The sequence below is a fragment of the Venturia canescens genome, chromosome 7, assembly GCF_019457755.1.
Source record: "Venturia canescens isolate UGA chromosome 7, ASM1945775v1, whole genome shotgun sequence".
Taxonomy (NCBI): Eukaryota; Metazoa; Arthropoda; class Insecta; order Hymenoptera; family Ichneumonidae; genus Venturia; species Venturia canescens.
In genome coordinates this window covers 9,158,067-9,180,137 of record NC_057427.1, presented here as the reverse complement: position 1 = coordinate 9,180,137, position 22,071 = coordinate 9,158,067, and the positions used below count along the sequence as shown (strand labels likewise).

The window sequence follows — 22,071 nt, the reverse complement described above, 5'->3', positions numbered from 1 at the left end:
CCATTTATGTACGCAAGAAGAGTCAGGTCAATTTTGAGTAGTCTTATGGAACGAAATAAAAACAGAAGCTCAGCAAATCCACAAATTTATTCCTCCGACCATCGCCTCAATGCTTGCTCCCAAGCACTCTCGTCGCCTGTTCGAAGTTTTGAAGTTTCCTCACCGAAAAATAGTCTCGTCGATAAAATTAGTGCTGAATATCTTATCGTAACAATTCAACGTGCAGAAAAAAGTAAAAGCCAATGAAAAATCGCTGAAAGCAGTGCCAAAGCGAGTAGAGAAGCAGAAGGTTTTTCGTTGGAGGCGTGGCTCATGAAAGGGTAGAAAAAATCGTAAGGTAAACTGATGTCCAAGTTCGGTCCACCGGCGTAGTAGTACATGGACGGTGTGGAAATATCCGTGAATGTGACGAGACTCGTCAAAGCGACGTTCAACACGTTTGCGCACTTTTGTCCGGAGCACTTGGTCCACGCGAAGTCTCTGGCTTCGAAAAAAGTGAGAGCCGCGCCAGCGATTTTGTAGTTGTCAGTTTCCTCGTGACTTGGCAATATCGTGTACAAAATTTCTAAATGCATTGACGTTACGAGAGCCGAGCAGCGGATTTGCCTGCGAGATTCGAGCCCGGTGACGACGTTGCGTGGAATCTTGTCGAGTAATATTTGGGTCCATTTCGAAAAATCGTCTATCGACGCATCACCAGTTTTCGAAATGTACCTTCGGTACTTTCCGGTCTCTGGGACCCCGTCGAGGGAATCCTCCAGCATGAATTTCAGCGTTTCGTTTTGCAATCTCATGCAAGTTACTGAGGAAGAAAAATTCCGAGTTTCCACTTCAACTCTGCACTGGAGTCTGACATTTTCTCCGAAACGAAGCGCGTATCGATCGTCCGCAAGGCAGTTTCCACTTTTTCCACCCATCGCCAATTTCAAGTAGTAATTCGAAGGGTTCACGCTCATCGCTGCCTTCGCTCCATCGTTCGTCGCGTTCGACATCAACGATCCGATTACGATCGGTCTCCCGAACGCGTAACCGGGGTTGCCACTTCGCCAATGCTTCTCTTCCTTCCCCTCGCTCACCCACTCGTAAACAACTTGGAAATGTTGCTTGAAGCTTTGAGACACGTTGCCCAGCATCAAACGCAACTCGACATTCCGGACGCCCGTCGTACCGTTGTGGAAAAACGTGTAACGCACTCGTTTTATCACGTCCTCGCACTCCCCGTCGACGCACCGCTGATTCAGGACTTTAATCGTACTGCAGTTGCTCCAAGTTTTCCAACAATAATACGTTTGCAGCGGAAGACAAACGCTGCTCGGACACGTCTGAAAATGGGAGTTCGGGGTAGGCTTCACTATGTCAAATAACCAAATTGTAGAACGGTTGATATTTCGAAATTTTTCAAGTTGTAATATCAGATTGGAGCAAAATAAGTAAGTCGAAATTCTTATTTCCTATCGACTATTTAGCAGATTGCGCGTTTAATGGAATATTCCTTCTTTGAATTCGTATTTATACTCAAAAATATATATTTCGATAGTTTTCATTTGGAATGCAATTTTTACAGGCCATACTGCGATGTCAAAAGTTCATATTTTCGAATTCAAAGTGGAGAGCACTTGTTTTATAGACAGACGAGAATTTAGAGTAACAAAAAATCGAAGGTTTTCGAGCCTATAAAACTTAGATATGCAGAGTAGCGATGCCTCGAAAAGGCGAAAGTCAAAATGCCGATGTTTGAAGGTGAAGACCACCAGTCTGAGTAAGTGAGTGTGTTTTGAGTTCCGCTCTGTTTCTTTACTTCGATCGGTCGACTTTTTGGTGTTTCAGTATTTCAACCCCAGTAATGTTTAGTCTTTCGTTATTATATTTTCGAAATTGTGAATATTAACGGTATTTTTGGTTGTAGAAATTTATGAATAGAAAGAGTGATAGTCGAATTTTCGGAAAATCGATATTTCAGTCGTCGTTCTCTGAGCGATTGTTACATTCCATTTTCGATGTAAACGTGCATCGAACCTTGTCGTTTCCACTTTATTTATTTTCGACATTGAAAGCTCTACTCGAATTCATCTGTCCCCATATTATCATTCGGAGTTTATAAACTCAAGATTTCAGCTGTTCGAAATTTTAGTCATTCTAACATTTTATCCCCACCCGGAGTTTGTCCCTTTGCTATAGAGACAAATTCGAATGGGTTGGGAGGGAAAAACATTTTCAAATAAAATTCACTCTTTGGAGACCGAACGACTTCTGCAGGGAGTTTTTCTTCCGTCGATTTTGTGTATTTTTACTGAATTTTATTGATTCTCAGTTGTAAAGAAATTTCTCTCAGAAGTGAAATTCATTGTTGATAAAAATAGGATATTTTTAAGAATTAAATAAAAATTTTGTAACTTAAAAATATTTACGTGATTGTCCGAAGAGAGGAATGACGAGTTGAAGAGATGAGGGGACGACACAACCGTGAAGTTGTTGTACATTTTTGTGAACAAATGAGAATTGTTGTTGCTCAGATCCGTCTGCAAACACTCCCATTCCGACGTTTCTAGGTATTTCAATTTTTTACGAAATGTGCATCGGCTGCCGAGTCCTGATTGCGGGAGTTCTGAACGACATAAAAAAAAATATAGACGATTAGAATCGAAATTGACAAGAATTTTGATCAACTTGATCAGGAAATCTCGTCGAAAAAAGAATGAAAAAGTGAATCGCTGGTTACCCATTCGTTCCAAAAAATTGTTATCGATTTTCCAAATTTCATCATCGTGATGATAATTCGACGAGAAATTGAATTCCAACGGCATTGTTAAATTAGGAAAGTGCCATGTGAGCTTTTTCGGATTAACGGACCGTTTGGACTGCTCGAAATCTCGTCGATTTTTCAAAGCCTGTCATGAGAAAACGAATTGAGTTTCGACTCAGTTATTCCAACGAAATAATTCCAATTTTTTTTTCATTTTCTCACTCTCTCTTTAGTCCAACGCTCAACTTATACTTTCAAGCCCAACGTACCGGAACCTCACTCATTCCATAAATCGGTGGAAGGTTATCGTAAGCGATGCAGAATAAATTACTGGCCAACCGCTCCAGAATGAATTGCGTATTATTACGTTGGATGAAATTTTTGGTGTAACAATATCGACTGTCGTACATTTTCGGGCGGTGATTGTCGCAGCGGGAAAATACGGATTTTTGAAAATCGTCGCAATCGGGATCGCAGCAACAATTAACGTCGCACGAGCTTATCTGTAAGACAGATTCGGAAACTTATTAGCTGTTTGATCGTAAATTTTATTGAACAAACTCCGTTTTATTATTGCTGTAAAATGGCAGTATTTCTGAACATATTTTAAAACAGAAAAGAGTCAGAAGATTGCGAATAGTTTGGCAACCAGATTATTATTTTTATAGAAAAACGTTTGTACATTTTTTAATTTTTCGTTTACCTTCAGATCGCACGTGCACGTTTCCGAAGACTTTTTTGCAGCGTGATCGATTTTTTGCTCCACATCGATTTTCAAGGTTGTGCTAGAAATCGAGGTTGCGGTTGTGACCGATGTTTTGTCAGTTTCGGAAAAGGGGGTCGTGGAATTATCATTTTTCGTCGCCTCAGTACTGGAAGCAGTGAATTTCTCGTCGCTCCATTTTTCTGTAACTTCGTCGCTGTTTTTAGCAGACAAACTCGTACTTGGAAACGCATCTTCACAGGATGAGCCGTCGGTACAGTTCGATAAATTGATGTCGTCGATGTCTATGCCAAGGCCACCGTGCAGGAAGAAAACTATGCCGAGAAACGCGGAAAGCTTCATCGCAAATTTTCTCGGAAATTCCATGCATTCAATTATCAGGCGAAGCCTCGTTTCGTTGTCTGGGACACTCCAGGTTCACAATTGACAACCAAATTTGGTGAAATTTCTGGCTATTATGTGAAGCTGAACGTTCACTATTCCCATGCTTTCTGTGAGTAGTTCAAATCGGTCGTCACCGTTGGCCAACAAACTTGGGGTTTTTAGCTGAAGCGTCATTCCCAAAAATCTATCTTTCAACCGGTCCTGCCAACCGCCTGAATAACGCGTGAAAATATTGTGAGAAAATGCACATTCTGGAGGATCTCGAAACAGCAAAATTCAGGAAAACTTTTATTATTTTCTGTCAGATCAATTTTTCGTAGCTTAGCTTCGGTACAAATGAATCAACGAGCTCTCGAGTTCACCAAAATTTTCTCCTTCAGGCCCAATCAGATTTCCTGAATAGCAGCAACAAAAAATGCGACGGAAAAACGTTCCAATCGCATTGAATATTTGAGTTTCCCCAAAGTGCACTTACCGACCGGTTTCCACGTGTGACATTTGATGTCGTGTGCACCAGGAGACAAGGGCACGTTAGAGACCCCGTAGCCGATGAACAAAACTCTGTTATTATTGTCACGACAGAAAATCTGCAAAAGTAATTTCGGCGCGCCTTGGAGCGTTTGAGTCGAGTAATGCAAATCAACGGGATGATCCCAAATCGGTTTGTTCGTGTAAGGATCGGAGCATTCTTGAGTCTGACCTTCGGAAGATCCTTCTAACAGTTTCCATCCGCTTCCTTTTCAGTCAATAAAATACGATTGAATGATTTATTTAAAAAAAAATAACAGGCACGTCATCGCCGAGCAACCGATGGTGCTCCGCAATCAATCGAAAACGTACCAGCATGAAAACTCCATTTACAGAAAAGAGAAGTTTGCTTGAAATCCTCGACTGAAACGATTTGTCCCAAAATATGGAGTTCAGCCATAGCATTCGGTCATATTGTGATCCGAAAATAATGTGACCTTCTGAGGCGAAATTCAGTCTTTCAAACGATCTTCGTCGCGTTCACAATGAAAAAAGTTATAAAATATTTGAATTCAAGCTATATTCGAAAAGGATTCAAATGAATGATAAAAAAACAAAACACGTTTGAGTGGAATCAATGAAAATTGTGATAAATCTAGCCAATTAATCATTTCAGTGCATCATTACATTCGGGGTGTCAAAATACCGAAGAATTCGAGCACAGAATTTGATTCAATAGATTAAATAATGGAATGTGTTCCATCGACTCACCTGCTAATGAGAATTCAATTTTTCACCAATCCAATACACGTAACAAATAAATTCGTATATTTGGTACAATTTTACAGTTTTTACTAAAACATAGTTCGTCAAGGTTTCGTGGCTTTTCCACGAGTGACAAGCGTCCCTAACTAAGAGCCAAACAAACCACCTGAGCAGGTGCGATGTTTCGACGTTTGTAAAATCGATGTAAGCAGCGAGTTGCTGACGGTACTGAAGCGTATGGAAGAGTTCTACTTTATCTGCTGCCACTTTATGGCTACTATCAACCGAGTGTTCGCACACTGGAATGTCGAATTTCCTGAAAACTTTCTTCGTGTCGTCACTAGATGGAGAAAACAGTTGGTTTCTACCGATTTTTTAATTTTCCAAAGCTATTTTCAGTTTTCTCAGCAACAAAGATTATTTATACTTTGTAATTATGTGAAAATTCGCGAAAGATATTGAAACAAGCTCATTGGATCATTGAACGGGAATATTATTAAGGGGGCCAGTCCGTGTGGCAGCCGGATTTTTTTATTTGTAAAGCAGTGGCTACCACCTGAACTAAAATCATACAGAAATATTAAAAATTGAAGGATTTTGAAAAACGAAATGTCAATTTTCAAAAATCTTTCGAAACGCGAAAATCCTTCAATTTTTTATATTTCTGAATGATTTTACTTCAGGCGTCATCATAGATTTGAAATACCAATAAATAAACCCTTCAAATTTCAAAAGTCTACGTATTTTTTCCTCGCTGCAAAAAAATCGCGAAAAAAGCCCAAAAAATCCGGCTGCCATACGGGTTCCTCTTAAGAGCATGGATCAGTCGACTAACCTCACTCGTTATTTTCGAAATCGAAATTCTTTGATACAGTTTGATCGATTAAGGTGGTTCCTCCACGAGACAGTTAAATTAGGAAATTATTTAAATTTGGCATACGTATTGTTTAACATATGAACAACACCTCTATAAAATTTTAACAAGTTTCACCATCCCGAACCCGAGATATATGTAATTGAAGTTGACTCAATTAACACGTAACATATGGACCATACATAAGCAAACGGCACATTATTAATTCTACCGCTAGTACTAAAATTAGAAAGTTTATAAAAAACGAGGAGGAGCTAGAGCAGGATATCACAGATATTGTGAAGAAAAATCAAGGTGATTGACCATCTAGTTTGACAGATATAGCCTCGAGAAGTACGAAGGTTTAGGCTGCATACGATATATTTTGCAAGCGAACAAGCGAATGTCGTCTGTATAGACAACCTTTTCTGTGTGTTGAAGCGTAACCTGGATAGTTCCGTCAAAAAATTTACTCACGATGTCGGATTAAAAATACTTTTAGAATAAATTTTACGAAAGCAAATGATATTTGTACTATATCTGCTGGCACCGAGTACGTATATAGGGTTCTTACAAAGTTATTGATTACGATCCGAACGAATTATCAAGCCTTTTAATATGCAGACAGTACATAACTTTTGGTTGGGGCTGTCGCAGAGGATCAACCTTAAAAAAAGGCTCTGTCAGCCTACGCAGAACGATGGCAAAAATCAACTGACAGAGCCTTTTTATTTTAATCGGTCAAACTGTGTCAAAGAATTTCGATTTCTAAATTTGCAACTATCTCTCTCGCACTCACGGTTGCGATATACCAACTGATCCATCCTCTCAAGGTATTCCTTTCACGAACCCGAAATCTCTCTAAAAAAAATTGATTTTAATTTACAGTAAAGTACAAGCGCATGCGAATAGATTGGCGAAATTTCCGGTCAGGTTATCGAACATCTAATGAATTAAAATTTCAAAAATCATAAAATTTGTATGGCAGAAGCAGAAGCTTTTCCCATACAACAGCGACTTCTGACCATTGTTTAAATTGAGTATGAACTTCCGGCGGAAATGCTGTTCCAATTTGCTTGAATCACGACTCTCGACATTTCTGTTCAATCGGATGTTTATCGTGACACGTGTGCTCGATTGGAATGGTTAAATATGTTATAATTTCACTGAATAAGTAAACAAGTATGAAACGATATAAAAAAGCCTGACGCTCTAGTTGTTTAATTCGAGCATAAATCACATGAAAGTTTATAGTGCCAATAAATATCAATGTCGAGTACCCACTTCGATTATGAATTCGCATGCCCGAGCATAACACGAGCTTTTATCATGTATCGAGTACGTGGATTTATAGTATTGAAATTTGTGCCAAGATAAGTAGTTTGACAGAAGAGGAAGAGACGGTGAAAAAGGAGTGAGGGAAGCAGGAGTGTGGGGTTCGGAAAAACTATGGTCAAGTTTCTGGAAAGCTTGGGGTGTTATCGTCCGTCGACACGCTCGTTCCTCCGTCCATGATTCTTCTGCTTCGACCCTTATTTTTGTTGGTCTTACATAACCAATTTTTTTCCAACGTTTTTGCTTTACCGAGGTATCAGTTCGTCCCATCCGGTTGGGTGTCTACGATACCGGAAGTGTCGTCATTTTTGGGCTCCGTGGGATTGGAGGACTTTGGGCTTTACGTGCTCCGTACGCCGGGAGGGTATGAGGAAGAAGGCGCAGAGGACGCGAGAATGAAAAATAAATGAGTGAGGGTGTGATCCGTGTTTGAGAATGTCCGTTAGCACGGAATCGAAATGAAAAACGTAGGGAGGGCTCCGAGCAGGGGAAAAAAGTACAAAAGCTTCGATTTTACGTCGTCCTTGCGCTGCTTTCTCCCGGCGAGCAGCAACAACCTCGAACAAATAATTCAAGTCCTCGTCCCAGCGCGTCAATTATTTCTTTCGTCCCAGCCGCTAAAAACCGCTTGTTCAACGCGATAAAAAAGCATATTATCGGACGAGTATCTGGCCTCTGATCGCCAGCGAGGACATCGCTCGTAACGCAATTACGAATGTGTTTTTCAATCGACACACCTCCGCGAGAAAATCACTCTAATTCGTCACCCCGAAGAGAATCGCAGCCTCTCCAAAATCCTTTTATAATAATAAAGCACGAGGTAGAGTTAAAACATCAACGTTGCGAGAGACTTTCAACAGGAAGTCATAGAGCCCCTGACGTTTATACATGAGACTATCTACATATGTAGATAAGCATATATTTACTTATACAATATATAAACAAAGTAAGAGGAAACGCTCTCATTGCAAAGAGGCTCTTAATCCCAAGCAAAACGAGTGCAGAGTCAGGAATGAATTTGCGTCGTTAGCAAGACTTGGTGAGAGTACAAGCCTACGTGTATCACATACGTGTGAACGCTATACGTGTATACAAAGAGGTAACGGCATGTATATGCATTATCCTGATACGGAGATATAAGCTCTGAGAAGGTCCAGTCCGAAAATTCAAATGAGTGTAAATTAGGATCCTCCGTGCAATGTAGTTTCGTACGTAGTTACTTACATACGTATATAAACACAGATATATTGGTATGGGCGTTAAGAGAACGCACCGGTTGAGCTGGAGACGCGTCTAAGCCAGAGCTTCCGTCTATCTATGCACTGAAAAGAGAGGATTTTTAACTCGACGCGACGAGCGGGTGCGTACAGTAGAAGCTTTCGATGTTTTTGAGTCCTCGACGATTTGGGTGATCCTCGGTGAAGTTCGATCACGTCCTCCGTGCTCCGGAGGACGAATCCAGGCCCCGCGGGTGGATGGAGCGATCCCGGGACGCTGCGCGGTAGATGAGATCGGCGTGGATTACTCACTTGGCAGTTGGCAGTGTTTCACTCTTCGTTGTTAACTGGATCAACGGAAGGAAGGCTCTAGTGTAGCTTCCCGAAGGTTGCGAAGGAGCACCGGCGGCCTCCTCTTGGCGACTGCACACAGACGAGGACAACGGACATCCTTTCCCACTCCAAAGAAGAGAGGCCATCCACGCTTCGTAGGATATCACGTAAATTTGTGGCTGCGGCTTCGCTGGATGAGCGGAGGAAGGGGAGGGAATTTCGCATGCGAAATTCGGGCCGAGCCGCGAATATTTTCCTCTGTATTCAGCGAATTATTATTCTTCGGTCAGGCGGTCGCGGCTCGAGAGAAGAAACCGCTCGGAGGCGCTGTTGTGACGGCTTCCGTGACCGCTGTTGCACGTAATTCTGGAATAGAGACGCGCACCCCTCTCTCCTCCTTCTCCAAACGCTTTTTTTACTCTCCTTTTGTCTCTTTTTCATTCTCGCACAGTTGTCCCGGGTACTAATGCACGTGACTATCGTTGAAAGAGGATCCATCTCTTCAGACTACGGACTTGTTCCCCACCAATGGAATTATCCCCTTGACGATGCACACCCGAAGCGAGGATGATTCAATCGACGAACGAGTGCCGAGGTGCCGGATTAAGCCTGCGGACGGCTGCGGCGACGGGGAAAAGAGACGCTTCCCAGGATAGCTTTCGTCAAGGAGCAACCCCCGCAACGACCAAAAAAAGCCTCCCACAAATTGGGCTACGTAACATTCAAATTTCAAATGATTCGATCATCCCGAGAGGAAGGAAATAACAGAAGAGATGCAAACTATTCTTGCGATTAAATGAAAGTCGGGAAAGAGACTATCGAAGAATACCTGAAAGGAATGATTTGCCTAAGAAGGCTAAATAAGTCGGGATCCTCGCCGCTCGGCCTGCAATGGCGAGCACTGCCAAACACCCGGTCTATAACTACGTATATATACACACGCTTACTGCACTACGTGGTATTCTACAAACGCAGGCGTTGCCGAGACGTCGGGCAACTACTAGCTACGATGAAGTAGCGAGAGGAGAGCTTGCTTCAAACGAAATTAGCTACACCGGAGAGGCAGAGGAGAGGGCTTGGCATTTTATTAGTCGGCGACGAAATAAAAATGAGGTACGTGCCAGGAAAAGCGAAACTGTTATGGAACGGGGCGAACGCCGCGTAGAGAAGAACTACGAGACGGCACGTTGTTATATGACTGACTCTACTTATGCTAAGCAACATATAGGCCGTTTCACATCAAATTTATTGTTCATCATTTCAAACGTTTCGCCGTTTCTTTGCTTTGGGAAAACTTGTTGAGGAGCGTCCCCAAAAAATGTGTCGTTTTTTCGCTCTTCGAATGTCAACTGGAGTACTTGAATCTACGGATGCTTAAAAGATTTTTTTATTCACTTGGTATACCCGCCAAAATGGAAAGATTGGAAAAACGATTTATCTGGGAATCGTTGAAAGATCCTTTCGCTCATTATACTCTTCTTTGGTTTCCCCGCGAACTGATGCAAACGACAACAGTGTTTGATGGATCGTCAGAAAATTTATGGCGGTTCCGCTATTTTTGGAGACATTTCGAGAAGACAAAATATGTATCAATTTCGTCGTTGATTGATTGGAAGTCACTTGAGTTCCGGAGCAAACGTATGGATTCCGCGAATGAGTAAAAAATCCGTTTGAAGCCGGAAGGAAAAAAGAAGGATCGAAAGTGCAAGTACAGAGGAGTTGAAGCAAACGCGCTCACCGAAAGGAGGAAGAGTCGAAGGTTTGCGGTTAGCCAAGGCCGGTAATAGCACCGGAAGCTACACTTAGCCGAAGTTCCGGTGACTCTCAGCCGTCACGATCGGGCTAAAGCGGTGTCCTTTTTCCACCCTCATTTTCGCCTTTTTGTTTATTTTTTCTCGGAGCATAGTCCGAGTATCAGCGAAGGGTTTATGGGGCTAAGTTCTCAACTCTCGCCATATCCGTAACCCATGAATCCTCTTGTTCTCGATTCGCATCCCTGAATTACTACCAGACTCTAAAGCGCAGCGAGAAATCCTACTTACTACCTACTTTTTATCCACCCCTTAAATCTCTCGCGAAAAAGCTCCCGCCATTTTTTTCACCCTCATCCACAAAAACTATCCAACTCTGTCACGCCGCTCCAAAGTGCATTGAACTTCATTTCTAATACACTCTTCATTCTCGTAATTGAAATAACTTTTATAAATGACCAAACTGAAACTTAATTATCGAATATAATTTGACGCAGCAGAGGCCGAGTCTGATCTCTCAATCTCATAAATTTAAGGGGTCTACCCTAATTAGAATTTTCAACAAATCAACTTTTTTTATTGCATTTTTCGAATTAAGTTTTTCGGACGACTCGATGATAAAATCTTCGAAACTATTCAGCTGATCCTTACCAAAATTTTACTCTTTATGACTAAAGCTACAGAACTGTTGTTTTTTTTTTGCAAAAAACGATGAAAAAAACGTGTTTTTTTTGTAATTTTTGGAAAAATGGCCGTCATTTTGGCATTTTTGAAAAAATCGTATGATCAGCGCTACAGCCATTTATCTATTGAATCTAAAACCATTTTTATTTTTTATCTCCAATCATCCATTCTAGAGATCAACAGCACACAGCCATCTTCTTTTCGAACCTATTTTCTCCCACCTTTTTCCGCACGAAAACTGAGTAAAATAAACATGAAAAAAAAATTTTTGTGTATTTTAAGAGTGTATTTTTTAGGCCTAACACTTTTTATATCCATATTTATAACTGATACCGGTCAAAAAAATTCGTGAAAAATATTTTAAAGTTCCAGCAAAGCCTTCAAAACGATAGTTTTCAATCAGAGGGCAAGATCACAGTTGCTAAAAATGGAGGACGAAAAATTCTTAATTAAAAAAAAACAGTCAACAGATAAGAGAATTTTGCATGAAAACAAAATTCTTCTTCGGTGCTTTTCCAAGTGTGTGTGTGTGCATATCGGAGGAATTGAAAGTCTGGTAGGCACGGACACCCTGTGGCTTGTCAAAGCCCTTCGTGGCTTTGCGGTCTCATCTCACCGCGATTCTATTCCCAACGTCTCGTAGGAGAAGGACCGTGACTAAACGTGTGTTCGGCTCGCTCGGTGGCATGCAATACTGCGTCGCTCTGCCTCCATGCACTATGCATGTAACCCGCTTCTCGGAGGGAGAGTGCATAACCCCGAATACTAACTTTGTATCGCATTCGCAGACGTGTTTACGTACGTGTGGCTAAATTGTCACGACAAAACGTCAGTGTGTACCGCAATTTGTGTACAGGGTGTCATTGGATGATTCAGGACTAAAACGACTGTGACGATCTCAAAAAAGCTTTTCCCGAGAATTTTATTCGGGTGGAAGGAAAGGTGATATATTTGGAGGAGTTATTACGTAGATAGTGAACTTTACAAAAAAAAATTGTGGACGAAAAATATTCGAAAATAGCGAGGCTCGTTGCATTCGAGGCCCTCTCGGGCACGCAGCGTAAACGCTCCAATTTTTTATCCAGAATTAAATAAAACACTTAATCCAGACGCTCTGGGCTGGCGAAGTACAGGAGAGTATTGAAAATATTCGCTTTCGTATCGTTAGTGAAGGTTTGATTGAAGAGGTTCAATTTTCGATTGAAAAAAAACGGTTCGCTGGTCAAAAATGTTTTGATTAACTTGTCGAAAATTCCGTTGGTATTTCACTTTGCAACGTCACTTTTAAAAGTGTTAAAAATTCAAATAAAAAAAAACAAAGAAAAATTGTTGGCTTCATACGCTGGGAGTCCTTCTCAAAAATAACATTTCGAAAAAAGCGTCTGAACTTTTAAAACGTGATCGGAGCAGACCGACTCCTTATCAGGTTTAAACGTTTTCGTCTCGTGTTCCAGAGGGTTCGCGGTGTGTTTGAAGCCGATAAAAGAAAATCGATCTTCCGAAAATTCTGCAGCGCTTCTTCCCCCTTCGATTCGTCGATCGATGGAGGAGCGTCGACTTGAGTTCATTCGATGAAAAACTTCACAAGACTCGTCCTCAGAATCCAACAAATTATACTCCAATAAATCGAGCTCTGTTTGTCTCGAGCCAAAAGCTCTCCATTGACGTTCAGAAAGTTGTTGTTCAACGGAGAGAAAAAAGGTCGGACAAACGGTGAGTTTTGTCAAGAAAGATTCTCCAGTATCCATGAAACAGCATTTTCTCGAAACACCCTGTGTACAGCCATTTTCAAGGTAGTACAATTCAGGCCTTTGCAGCTTTACTTTGGTCTGTTCAGTCTCGGGCCGTTTCTACTGAGGTGCCTACTCTGCTCTGCTCGCCGCGCTCTTTCTTCTCAGCATCCCCGTCTCCCTTTGAACGCGTGCCTCTCCAATCCGTCTCTCTTGCACATCCATCTTTTCGCGTTCTCCGCTTTGCTGCAGCTTCTGTTCTTGCTGCTAGACTTCTTGGGTGCATGGTATATTGGGTGTCTTAAAAGCAGAGCTCGGAATGCATAAAATGAATAGAATCCACTACGCCGAAGGGCGAGGGCTTTGAAGATGTTTCTCTCCAAGGCACGGTCGATGATTCTATGGAATCGAACTGTGATTTTCACCAGCACTCAGCACTTTGGGCTGAGGAGCAATGCGAAAAAAAGTGTGACACCTGCGCACCACGGCTTTGCTCCGTCGCCCCGGATTGGCTAACGCAAATTATTTAATTTCTTGTCGAACATTAAATCCGAGAGGAAGACGTTCCGGGTAGCGAGTTTGGGTTTGTGCACGACTTTTAGGATGGCCTGTAGAGGCACATCAAGCTCCAGAGTCCTCTCTACCTTGGGCCTCCCGCCGTCTCCCTTTCTCCCTTTCACTCGGCGTTGAAACTCGGGTATCAACTGCGAGGAAGCCACGGTCCCGCAGCCTCGGTGCTGCTCCAACGTCCGCGTGCGGATATAATACGATTCGAAATTAAACTTCCAAGGCACGCTCGGCATCCGAATAATGCGCGAGGCTGCCTAAAACAGTAAAGATATTACGTATTATTACAGCGTGCCAACGCCGGAAGGGCAGATGGAGAGGAGCGAAAGAGGAAGACAGGGGCAAGTGGTAGCGAGCAAAGCTATGCGAAAACGCCTCAGCTTCGTGCATCTTAGCCCATATAGTGCTTCATGGCGCTCAGATCTCTCTTTCCGCTCTCCTCGCTCTTGCATGCTCTCTCCCCCTTTATTTTTGCCCTCTTCTTCTCCTTTTTCACTTTCCCTCCCGCCCTCTCTCTCTCTCTCTCTCTCCTGTGCTTCACTATTGCTGTTGCTATTGCCCACTTTGTCTCCTTCCCTATCGAAACTTTTGCATCCCCTTCTTCCTGTTACTGCATTGTACTCATAGCTGATGTTCTCATATTACTTGTAAATCCCGTTCCAGTGCATTTTTGTACCCTCGTGGAAGAAGCCTTGAGAGGAACGAAAACAACCGTTCGAAACAAATTTGTGGAAGAAATTGCAAATACCTTACGAGCATCAAACTAATTTTGTGCAACAATGAACTCATTTTAACGTCAACGATTTCGTACCACAGGTAAATACTATTTTCAATAAGCATTCACGACTTGGACTCTTCGTACTGTCTACGAAGTTTATGCCACAAAGCCACTTTTCCCACTTTTCTCCAGTTCCAATTCCCAAAACTCCCTTCCAATAAAAAATGTGATGCTTCCTCCGTATTTTTCGGTTTACACGGAAAAAACGTGGCGATTCAGGGCTGAGGAAAAATCAATGAGATCGATCACTGTTGGATCAAACTGAGTTTCACTCGCAATCAGATCTGGTCCGTCTTCGTACGGTTTACAGAGCAAAGACTGCGAAAAGAATCGTCGAAGAAAAAAGATGAGAAAACAACTGCAAACAATCCTCGTGATTGAATATTCGTACGAGCACACGCGAACGAAGACACACGCACACACGTGCACACTGCACGTGGAGTCGACACGATTACTATACGTGAAAATACGAGGATGGCTACGACAACGACGAGAAAGGCAATAAGCCTGCCGTCAGAGACAACCGCTTCTCCCGGGGGCTATCCATTACTTAGCATGAACAAAGAAAGTTAATGTGAATACACGACGGCTGTGGGGGCGTGCTCGTGTGGATAGCCCAGAACGCTCCTAGCTCGCTTGCGGTCCAGGCGTTTGGCAAATTAAAAGTTAATGTAGTATAAGCGATTCCATCGTGAAATTAATTCATGAGCTAAGTTGCTGGCCACTATACATGCAGTACCAGCGCGCCTTTAAAAACCTCTTTTTCTCCTTTACACCATTTTTTTCTCGTTTCCCATCGCTCTCGTCCTCTGTCCCTCGCTCTCTCTCTCTCTCTCTCTTTCTGTCTCTCCGCATCGCTATGCTCCCATAATTCACTTATTTCTCTCTCCCGCTTCCATTTTTCATTTTCTGTTACCATTTATCTCACTTTATTCTCCTTTCATCCTTTCACACTATCTCGTCCCGGTGCCCGGCTAGCTAAGACGCTTTTTTTCATCTCGCAGCGTGTTTTTTGTGCCTCGCGGAATATTCCGAACAGCTAATGAGCCATTACGGAGTTTGACGCCGGTTCTGTGGTGACGGAAGACCAGACGGCTTGAAAAAGCTTATTTCCGAGTTGCGCGAGTGCGTGTGTTCACGCGAATTATCATTTCCCGATTTCCCACCATGAAAATTCGCCCCCTCCGCGCTGAGCGGGCCTCCAGCAATCTTCTCCGCCCATTTCCATCGAATATTTCACACCGATTGAGAAAATCTTCCACCCCCCCGTATATATACCCGTCCGGATCTCATAAACGAGGAAAAATAAAGAAGGAAAGTGAGCATCTTTCAAAAAACTTGGCCCCATAAAATGGGGCGATCGGGTCCGAGCGAGCGGGACATTTTGGTGTCGGAAAGGAGAACGCTCCCCAAGGGAGGCGTTCCGAGCCTCCGCGCACTCTTCGCGAATACAAGTCGTACAGAAAACACCAGGTAGAACCTTTTTCCCCTGCCTTTTCCACGCTCCCCGCTGCTCCCGAACTTTCTCAGCGTTTTCCCCGAGCACTATCAGATTTAACGTACTATTTCACAATCCATACGAACGACTCGCACTGCTGTTAGATTCCCCCATATTCTCCCTCTCGCCTTCATCCCTGTTACACTCTTTGCCGGAGGAGCTTCGCTCAACGAAAAGAGAAGGAGATAAATCTCTCGATCCCTCTGATTGTACCGACTCCAGTTTCCACTGAACTCGTCCCGTCAAGCACATTATCATACGCATGAATATTGCACAAGATTTACAAACTTATACACAAAACAGTGGTATATTATCGCATTTTTTCATAATGCATTAGCTAATCCTCCCTAAATAACGAATCAGGGTAGAATAAAAATTGGTACACTAGGATGGAAGTCCCGTGGGTCGAGGGTGCGGAGGAAATAGGTCGTGTTATTCCCGTCGAATCTTTCATATACGTATAAAACTCGCTAAACCTCTGCGCTCGTCCTATATACTCGAGAATCCAATTCGTAATCCAAATTCTTGCGAATCCCATCGATCTATGTACACTTTTATACGCGTGTTATATTATGTATATAGGAATGTTTGAGTACATAGAAAGTGGGGATGATACCGTAGAAGAGCGGAGATTTAAGCGTGTCGCGCGATCCGGGAATATCAAATTGAAACGTGAATTTCGAGGGTTACAAAGTCACACGCCTCTACGTGTGTACGTGTGCATGGACACGTATGCAAACTTATGCAAGTATATTTATACAGACATAAATACATATGCGCATGTTGAAACATAGATAGGTAAAGGGGCGATGTGAGAAGGCAGTAAAGAGAGGACGGAACTTGAGCAATTTCAGTAACTCAACGTGCCGAGCTACGCCGTTTTCTTAAAGCCTTCTCTCTTTCTCGAGTTATACGTGTGTCGACCGCTGCTGTACGAATACATGTATATCGACGAACGGAGGAAGCAAACACGGGATAGATGGCGAGGTAGTAAGAGAGGGGAGAAACAACCAGACCCTGGAGAAACACCGAACGTGATTGGTTTTGGCCCCGAGGGATGGTTGACCTACCGATCCACCTATACCTTCTGTCACTACATAGATTCATACAACCCACATATATGGATGTGCATGCGTGTATCATCCACGCTTCTGTACGTCAAGGTATACGATGTCCCAATGTTTCTGCTGCGTTGTAGCATTATATTTGCGTGTGTCGAATCCTGGCACGTGGAATCTCACGTGGAAGGCTTTTTTTTATGAAACTGTCAGTGTCGATCCTGAGGACGGTGAGCTTGATGAATTCTTGATGAATTCACTGAAAAATCGTCTCCGTAGGTTTCCGTTGAATGCGGGGTTGGGAGATTATTTATGCATTGGAGTCGATTCGAGTCGGGGTGGTGTCCAATGCCAGGGCTGGAACGATCGAGTGCGTTCTCGCAGGCTCTCGCAATGCGCGACGCAACTTCGGGCTTTTCCGCATTCCTTAGTCAATGACTTGGGAATTCTTGAGGAAAGGAAACGAGGAAAAGAATTGTTGAAATTTTTGCATTTACGCTGATTTCATAAGGTGGATCGTTGGGCCACTTTGCTCATTTTATCAATTCCGTAAGAGCCTGATGTGACAACCAATCGCTCGGGCACCAGCATCGCCACGTGTCCCCCTGGGCTTTGTCCGGTATAGGAATTCATGAGCGTTGCAGGATCTTAACCTCCCGCAACGATTCTCTCAGCGGATACGATTGGTTTCGAAATTTCCGCGGTTATACGCTTACACTGTGACGTGCACACCAATGGAAAGTGGGAAACTTCGGGGCCGACTTGGACATGCTTACTCGCTGTCGTTGTCGCTATTTTCGTACATCACAAAAAGTCTTTGGAACAAGTAAATTTGGCATTACGGGGTGCCAATGTAATATATGGTCATCACAAGGTTAAACATAACTGAGGAAGATCATGCGCTACTTGTGATTCAAAAAAGCAAGTGAACTTTTTTGCTCTTTTGATGATCAGAGAAACGATTAAAATGTATTCTCGCAATAATTAAAATTATGTGTAACTTATTTGTTGAGATTGGTCAATTTTTAATACAATGATTTTCTATTTTGTGTATGTTTTTTTTTAGCCAGTTTTTTTTATTCTCGTTTTTGGCTCTTTAAAGTTGGGCGGAAAACATTGCGGTTAAACGAAGCACTTTTCCAAAAGCATCGATCGTTATTGAATCAACAATTTTTTTTCTCTCTGATAGATTCAGACAACGAATGTCGGTCAGAGGTTCAACAGTCCCGGAAATAAAGTCAGGAAGATTAATCGGTTTTCGAAATATCGATCATTTAGCCTATGAAATATGACGTCAAGGAGCATCGGTGCTCTGGTATTTTATTATTCGTTGAATAAATTAACAGAGAAGTTACCTACAGCAGAGATTCACGTAAGGAACCAAAATTCGATAAAATGGTTATTCCTTTTCTTATAAAATTTTCTGTTATATTACAATAATAGTTACTGAAATACACTCAAATGGAACGAATTTTCATTGGAACATTGTTCATCGTAACAAATGCTAGGAAGGTACAGGAGTCTCGAAATAAGTGTGAAAAATCCGTGAACCGACAGCTCGATTCTGTCAATCAAGAAATTTCGGAAATAGCGGGCCGTTCATTGAAACCGTTTTCGTTCCATAAAGCGTTAAATAACATCGTTAAATATTGACGAACTATCGTAACTTGAGCTGAAAATACATTTGAGTAGATCAGTATAAACGTACGAAAATGGTTACAGAAGATTTGGATGCAAGTTGAATAAAGTTGGATGAATTGAAAGAGGAAATATGACTAGTAAAGTGATATTTGGAAGCTGGAAATTGGTATGATAACACGTCGTTAATTTGAACGCTAACAGCACGTACCGAGCTGAATTTACTTTATTGCCTCCATCACAATGAAACTTATCGTTATTTTTTCCAATAATAAATTCCAGTGGATTTTTGTTTGGAAAAATGTTGCTCGGGATCCTACTGGATTCCGTCGAGGGTTGGTACAAAAAGTACAAACTGTTCACGAGGAGCTCAGTGCGCTGCAGTCCTAAAAAGATCGTTCCGTTGATTAACCTTGCTCGGACCTCCTGTTGAGGGGATTACCTAACTACTGGCCACTGCTCGCAAGAGTCGGATCCACATTTCTCCTCACGGATAAATGGTAATTTGTTCATTCTGAGCAGACACATCCGGCAGGTCTCGGAGGCGGTATATGCTAACATCGTTCATTTCTTGCGACCTTTTACTTTTTTCAGTTGTTAGCTCACATTTTCACCACAAAAACCAGTATAGCAAACATCCAACAATTGGATAAAAACATTTGAGCTGGCTCACACCATTTTTTGTTAGTCCATAAAAGTCTTTGGTGTTTTTTTTTTTTTGTTTTTTGTTTTTTAAGAATTGGCATGAAAAAATGTTGATTTGGAAAGCATTGGAATTCGAAAAAATGCACGTCCCGTTGAATTGAGAGTTTCCGCGGAAGCTAACAGCCGAAACTAGCAATCGAAAATCAATTCTTTTCAACAACAATGGCCCCGGACCGCTCTACATTGTTTTAACGACGGATTTTTTTCGGGAATATCATCCGAACACAATCAAATTAGCGTGTAGCTTTGAAAGAGGTGATATTTCTATCGGCATTGTCTGCCTGCCTCGTACCGTGAAAACCCGCTTCCCCAAACACGTTTCGTATCCCGCGTTCTGACGAATTTCATCGTTAATTTTTTTCGAACGATGTACCCCCCGTCCTTTTGTTACTAGCCGTTCAAAAATCGCAAGCGGAATACCGAAAGTTCTTGTAATCGAGTAATGAAATGCCAAAAATATCGATTGTGAAACGGAAATAGAGCGCGTTTCATCGAGTTTTACGAGCCCCGAATCTCTGACGTTATTCGCGAGGGACTTGTGGAAACGAAGCGTTCTAATATTCAGCCGCAATTATCTTTATACTAATTTTCTTTTGACAGCTATTTTCGGTCATTGGCATCATTTTTTTCACGCGTATTTAAACAACTCGATCCAACTGTCATCGTTACAAAACATTTACTTCTTGAGGATTATTCATTTTTCGTAATTCAACACTCTTTCAACGCTGGCAATGATATCTCACACACTTAATGTCTCATGTTTATATGTATTTCCATTAGGTTGGTGAATATTTGCCAAGAGGATGGGAATGACAAGGGCGAGCATCCTCTTGAGATTGCGAGTGAAAGAGAGAAAATAAGGGGGGAGCCGGAGGAACTTTCTCGTTGTATAAAAGTGAGGAAAACGTGAAAAGCACCGAGTTCTCGTGTGTGCATACCGCATTTCGGAGGACGATTAGATCCTTCCAACCCAGCCGATCCCACTGGGAGCTCCACGCACACGCGGGCGCGCGCAAACACACACAGGCAGTTTCTCAGTGTCCGAAGGATCGTCCGGGTGGTTTTGCTGTGTTTTTCCGAGCTTGCCCTCACCCCGCCCTTAAATCCCTTCAGTTTTTCTCTCTTTTCCGCAAAACTCCGTTGTTCCGAGTTCCGACTAGGGGGAAATAAACTCTGATCATGTGGCTCCCGCATATGACTATTCAATATTATCTTCTCTCTTAATTATATCATCGCACTTGCAGGCAACGGGTAGTCATAAAAATAATAACGTCCAATGTGGCTCGGGGCTGCGCGCACCGCGATCGAACAATTTCTACTCCGCCCTCAAAATTTCTCGAAGCACATTCATTAAATTTATTGAAATACCGATGGAAATCAAAAATATTTACGATAAACACTTTTCCAGGGCTAATTTTCACTTTTCCAGGCCAACAAGAGTCTTTTTACCCCAAAAAAAGTCTTCTTTTTCTAAATAAAAATTGCAATTAATCATTGAGGAAATGAGATTAAGGGGGTCCTGCTTTAGAAAGTAAAAAAAAAAAAATCGATTCTGTGAACACAGAATCTCGTAATCTTTTCGGCTTTTTATAGATTCGTATGGAAATGGAAAAAAAAATTTACAATTTTTGTTGCAGATAATAATTACGATCTCCAAATGGTACACAGCTGAGAAATGTCTAAAATCAAACTTTGCGCATAAACCATGTACAAATTCGTATTTCTCACATTAAAAAAATGTTTCAGTACTCTTGAGATGTCCTTGAAACCACACCAAAAAGTTCACTACGCTGAGCTATTTCCATCTATCCTCAAAACGTTCCCGAAAACAATAGATTTTTTTGGCTTTCTAAAGCAGGACCCCCCTTAATTAGGCACCTGCACGGAACATAGAACGTCGCTGTTCGTTCGAAGATATCACGCTCTCGAGCAAGAAATAGACTCACCCGTATCTTCGTTTTTCCACAATATAAAAATGTTCGAAAGGTATTTGTGACGATGACTAATAACTCGTCACTCCAGTTGAGTTTTTATCGGGATTCACAGGTGATACGATCGACTGATTTTGATGAAGCAATTTGGGTGAGCTCGCCACGTCGGACTCCGCTTTCCTACGTGTCTGATCATAGTTTGGTTACACTACTGACAGTTTAGCAACGTATACACAAAAGTGACGTTTGAAATACGTGTTTTCAGAGCTGGTTGCATAGACCGCTCTATTTGTGTAGGTATGAATGATGAACCTTGGCTATTACCTCGAATATACGCGCATCAATCGTTTCGATAACCGGAGATACATATTCGGCACACGCGTCGCGAAATAATCCGGAAATATCGATTTGATTTCTGGTTCGATTGGTTTGCCCATTTCTACTCCGTACACAGGCTCCCATTCCTCGGTTAGTACATAACTCTCTTGCGCCTTCTCGCTCTCCCCCTCGCTCGCTGCCACCGCGTTGAGCATTGATTAAGCATCCATTTCCATTGTAAATAAACTCGAATTAACCCAATTATGAGATGCTCGATTGCTTGGGTGAGTAACCATTCGAAAAAATCGACGTTAATGCACCAGCTAAATAATTACTCGGACGCATTTGACGTTCCATTTGCCAAAGATTTAAATAGCAGATAAAAAAAAATTGTCTTCCTCAACCAGAAACACCATGAGTGTTCACTCCTCGAGGTCAAAGTTAGAGGATTTTCAACTCTTAGCCAAGTGTAATTCGTCCATTGTTCTCATCACTGCTTCGAATCCGGTCAATGAGAATTCCTTCAATTTTCTGGCAATTTACCTTGAGACTTTGAAAAAACGCGTAACAATGCAAAGGAACTACGATCTG

The 22,071-nt window shown here is 42.2% G+C and overlaps 2 protein-coding genes across 2 annotated transcripts; both read right to left on the bottom strand.

Moving 5' to 3' along the window:
* Positions 1–68: 68 nt before the first annotated feature.
* tctn (tectonic) lies at positions 69–3,833 on the bottom strand. The gene is made up of 5 exons (XM_043424816.1): positions 3,447–3,833; positions 3,013–3,246; positions 2,720–2,888; positions 2,409–2,605; positions 69–1,322 (listed from the first exon to the last, which is right to left on the bottom strand). The coding sequence occupies exons 1-5, from the start codon at positions 3,831–3,833 to the stop codon at positions 216–218; spliced, it is 2,094 nt and encodes a 697-aa protein (XP_043280751.1). The 3' UTR covers positions 69–215.
* Positions 3,834–3,882: 49 nt separating this feature from the next.
* LOC122414037 (B9 domain-containing protein 2-like) lies at positions 3,883–5,275 on the bottom strand. The gene is made up of 4 exons (XM_043424823.1): positions 5,091–5,275; positions 4,692–4,848; positions 4,327–4,587; positions 3,883–4,063 (listed from the first exon to the last, which is right to left on the bottom strand). The coding sequence occupies exons 2-4, from the start codon at positions 4,777–4,779 to the stop codon at positions 3,885–3,887; spliced, it is 528 nt and encodes a 175-aa protein (XP_043280758.1). The 5' UTR covers positions 4,780–4,848; positions 5,091–5,275; the 3' UTR covers positions 3,883–3,884.
* Positions 5,276–22,071: the final 16,796 nt, after the last annotated feature.

Excerpts from the sequence above, each read along its gene's own strand:
- LOC122414037 (XM_043424823.1), bottom strand. The coding sequence starts at position 4,779 with ATGGCTGAACTCCATATTTTGGGACAAATCGTTTCAGTCGAGGATTTC. Across the intron at positions 4,588-4,691 it reads TAAATGGAGTTTTCATGCTG|GAAGCGGATGGAAACTGTTA; the intron begins GTACGTTTTCGA and ends TTGACTGAAAAG. Across the intron at positions 4,064-4,326 it reads TCACACGTGGAAACCGGTCG|GCGGTTGGCAGGACCGGTTG; the intron begins GTAAGTGCACTT and ends CGCGTTATTCAG.
- tctn (XM_043424816.1), bottom strand. The coding sequence starts at position 3,833 with ATGGAATTTCCGAGAAAATTTGCGATGAAGCTTTCCGCGTTTCTCGGC. Across the intron at positions 2,889-3,012 it reads ATGGAATGAGTGAGGTTCCG|GCTTTGAAAAATCGACGAGA; the intron begins GTACGTTGGGCT and ends TTCTCATGACAG. Across the intron at positions 1,323-2,408 it reads TCCTCTCTTCGGACAATCAC|ACGTGTCCGAGCAGCGTTTG; the intron begins GTAAATATTTTT and ends TCCCATTTTCAG.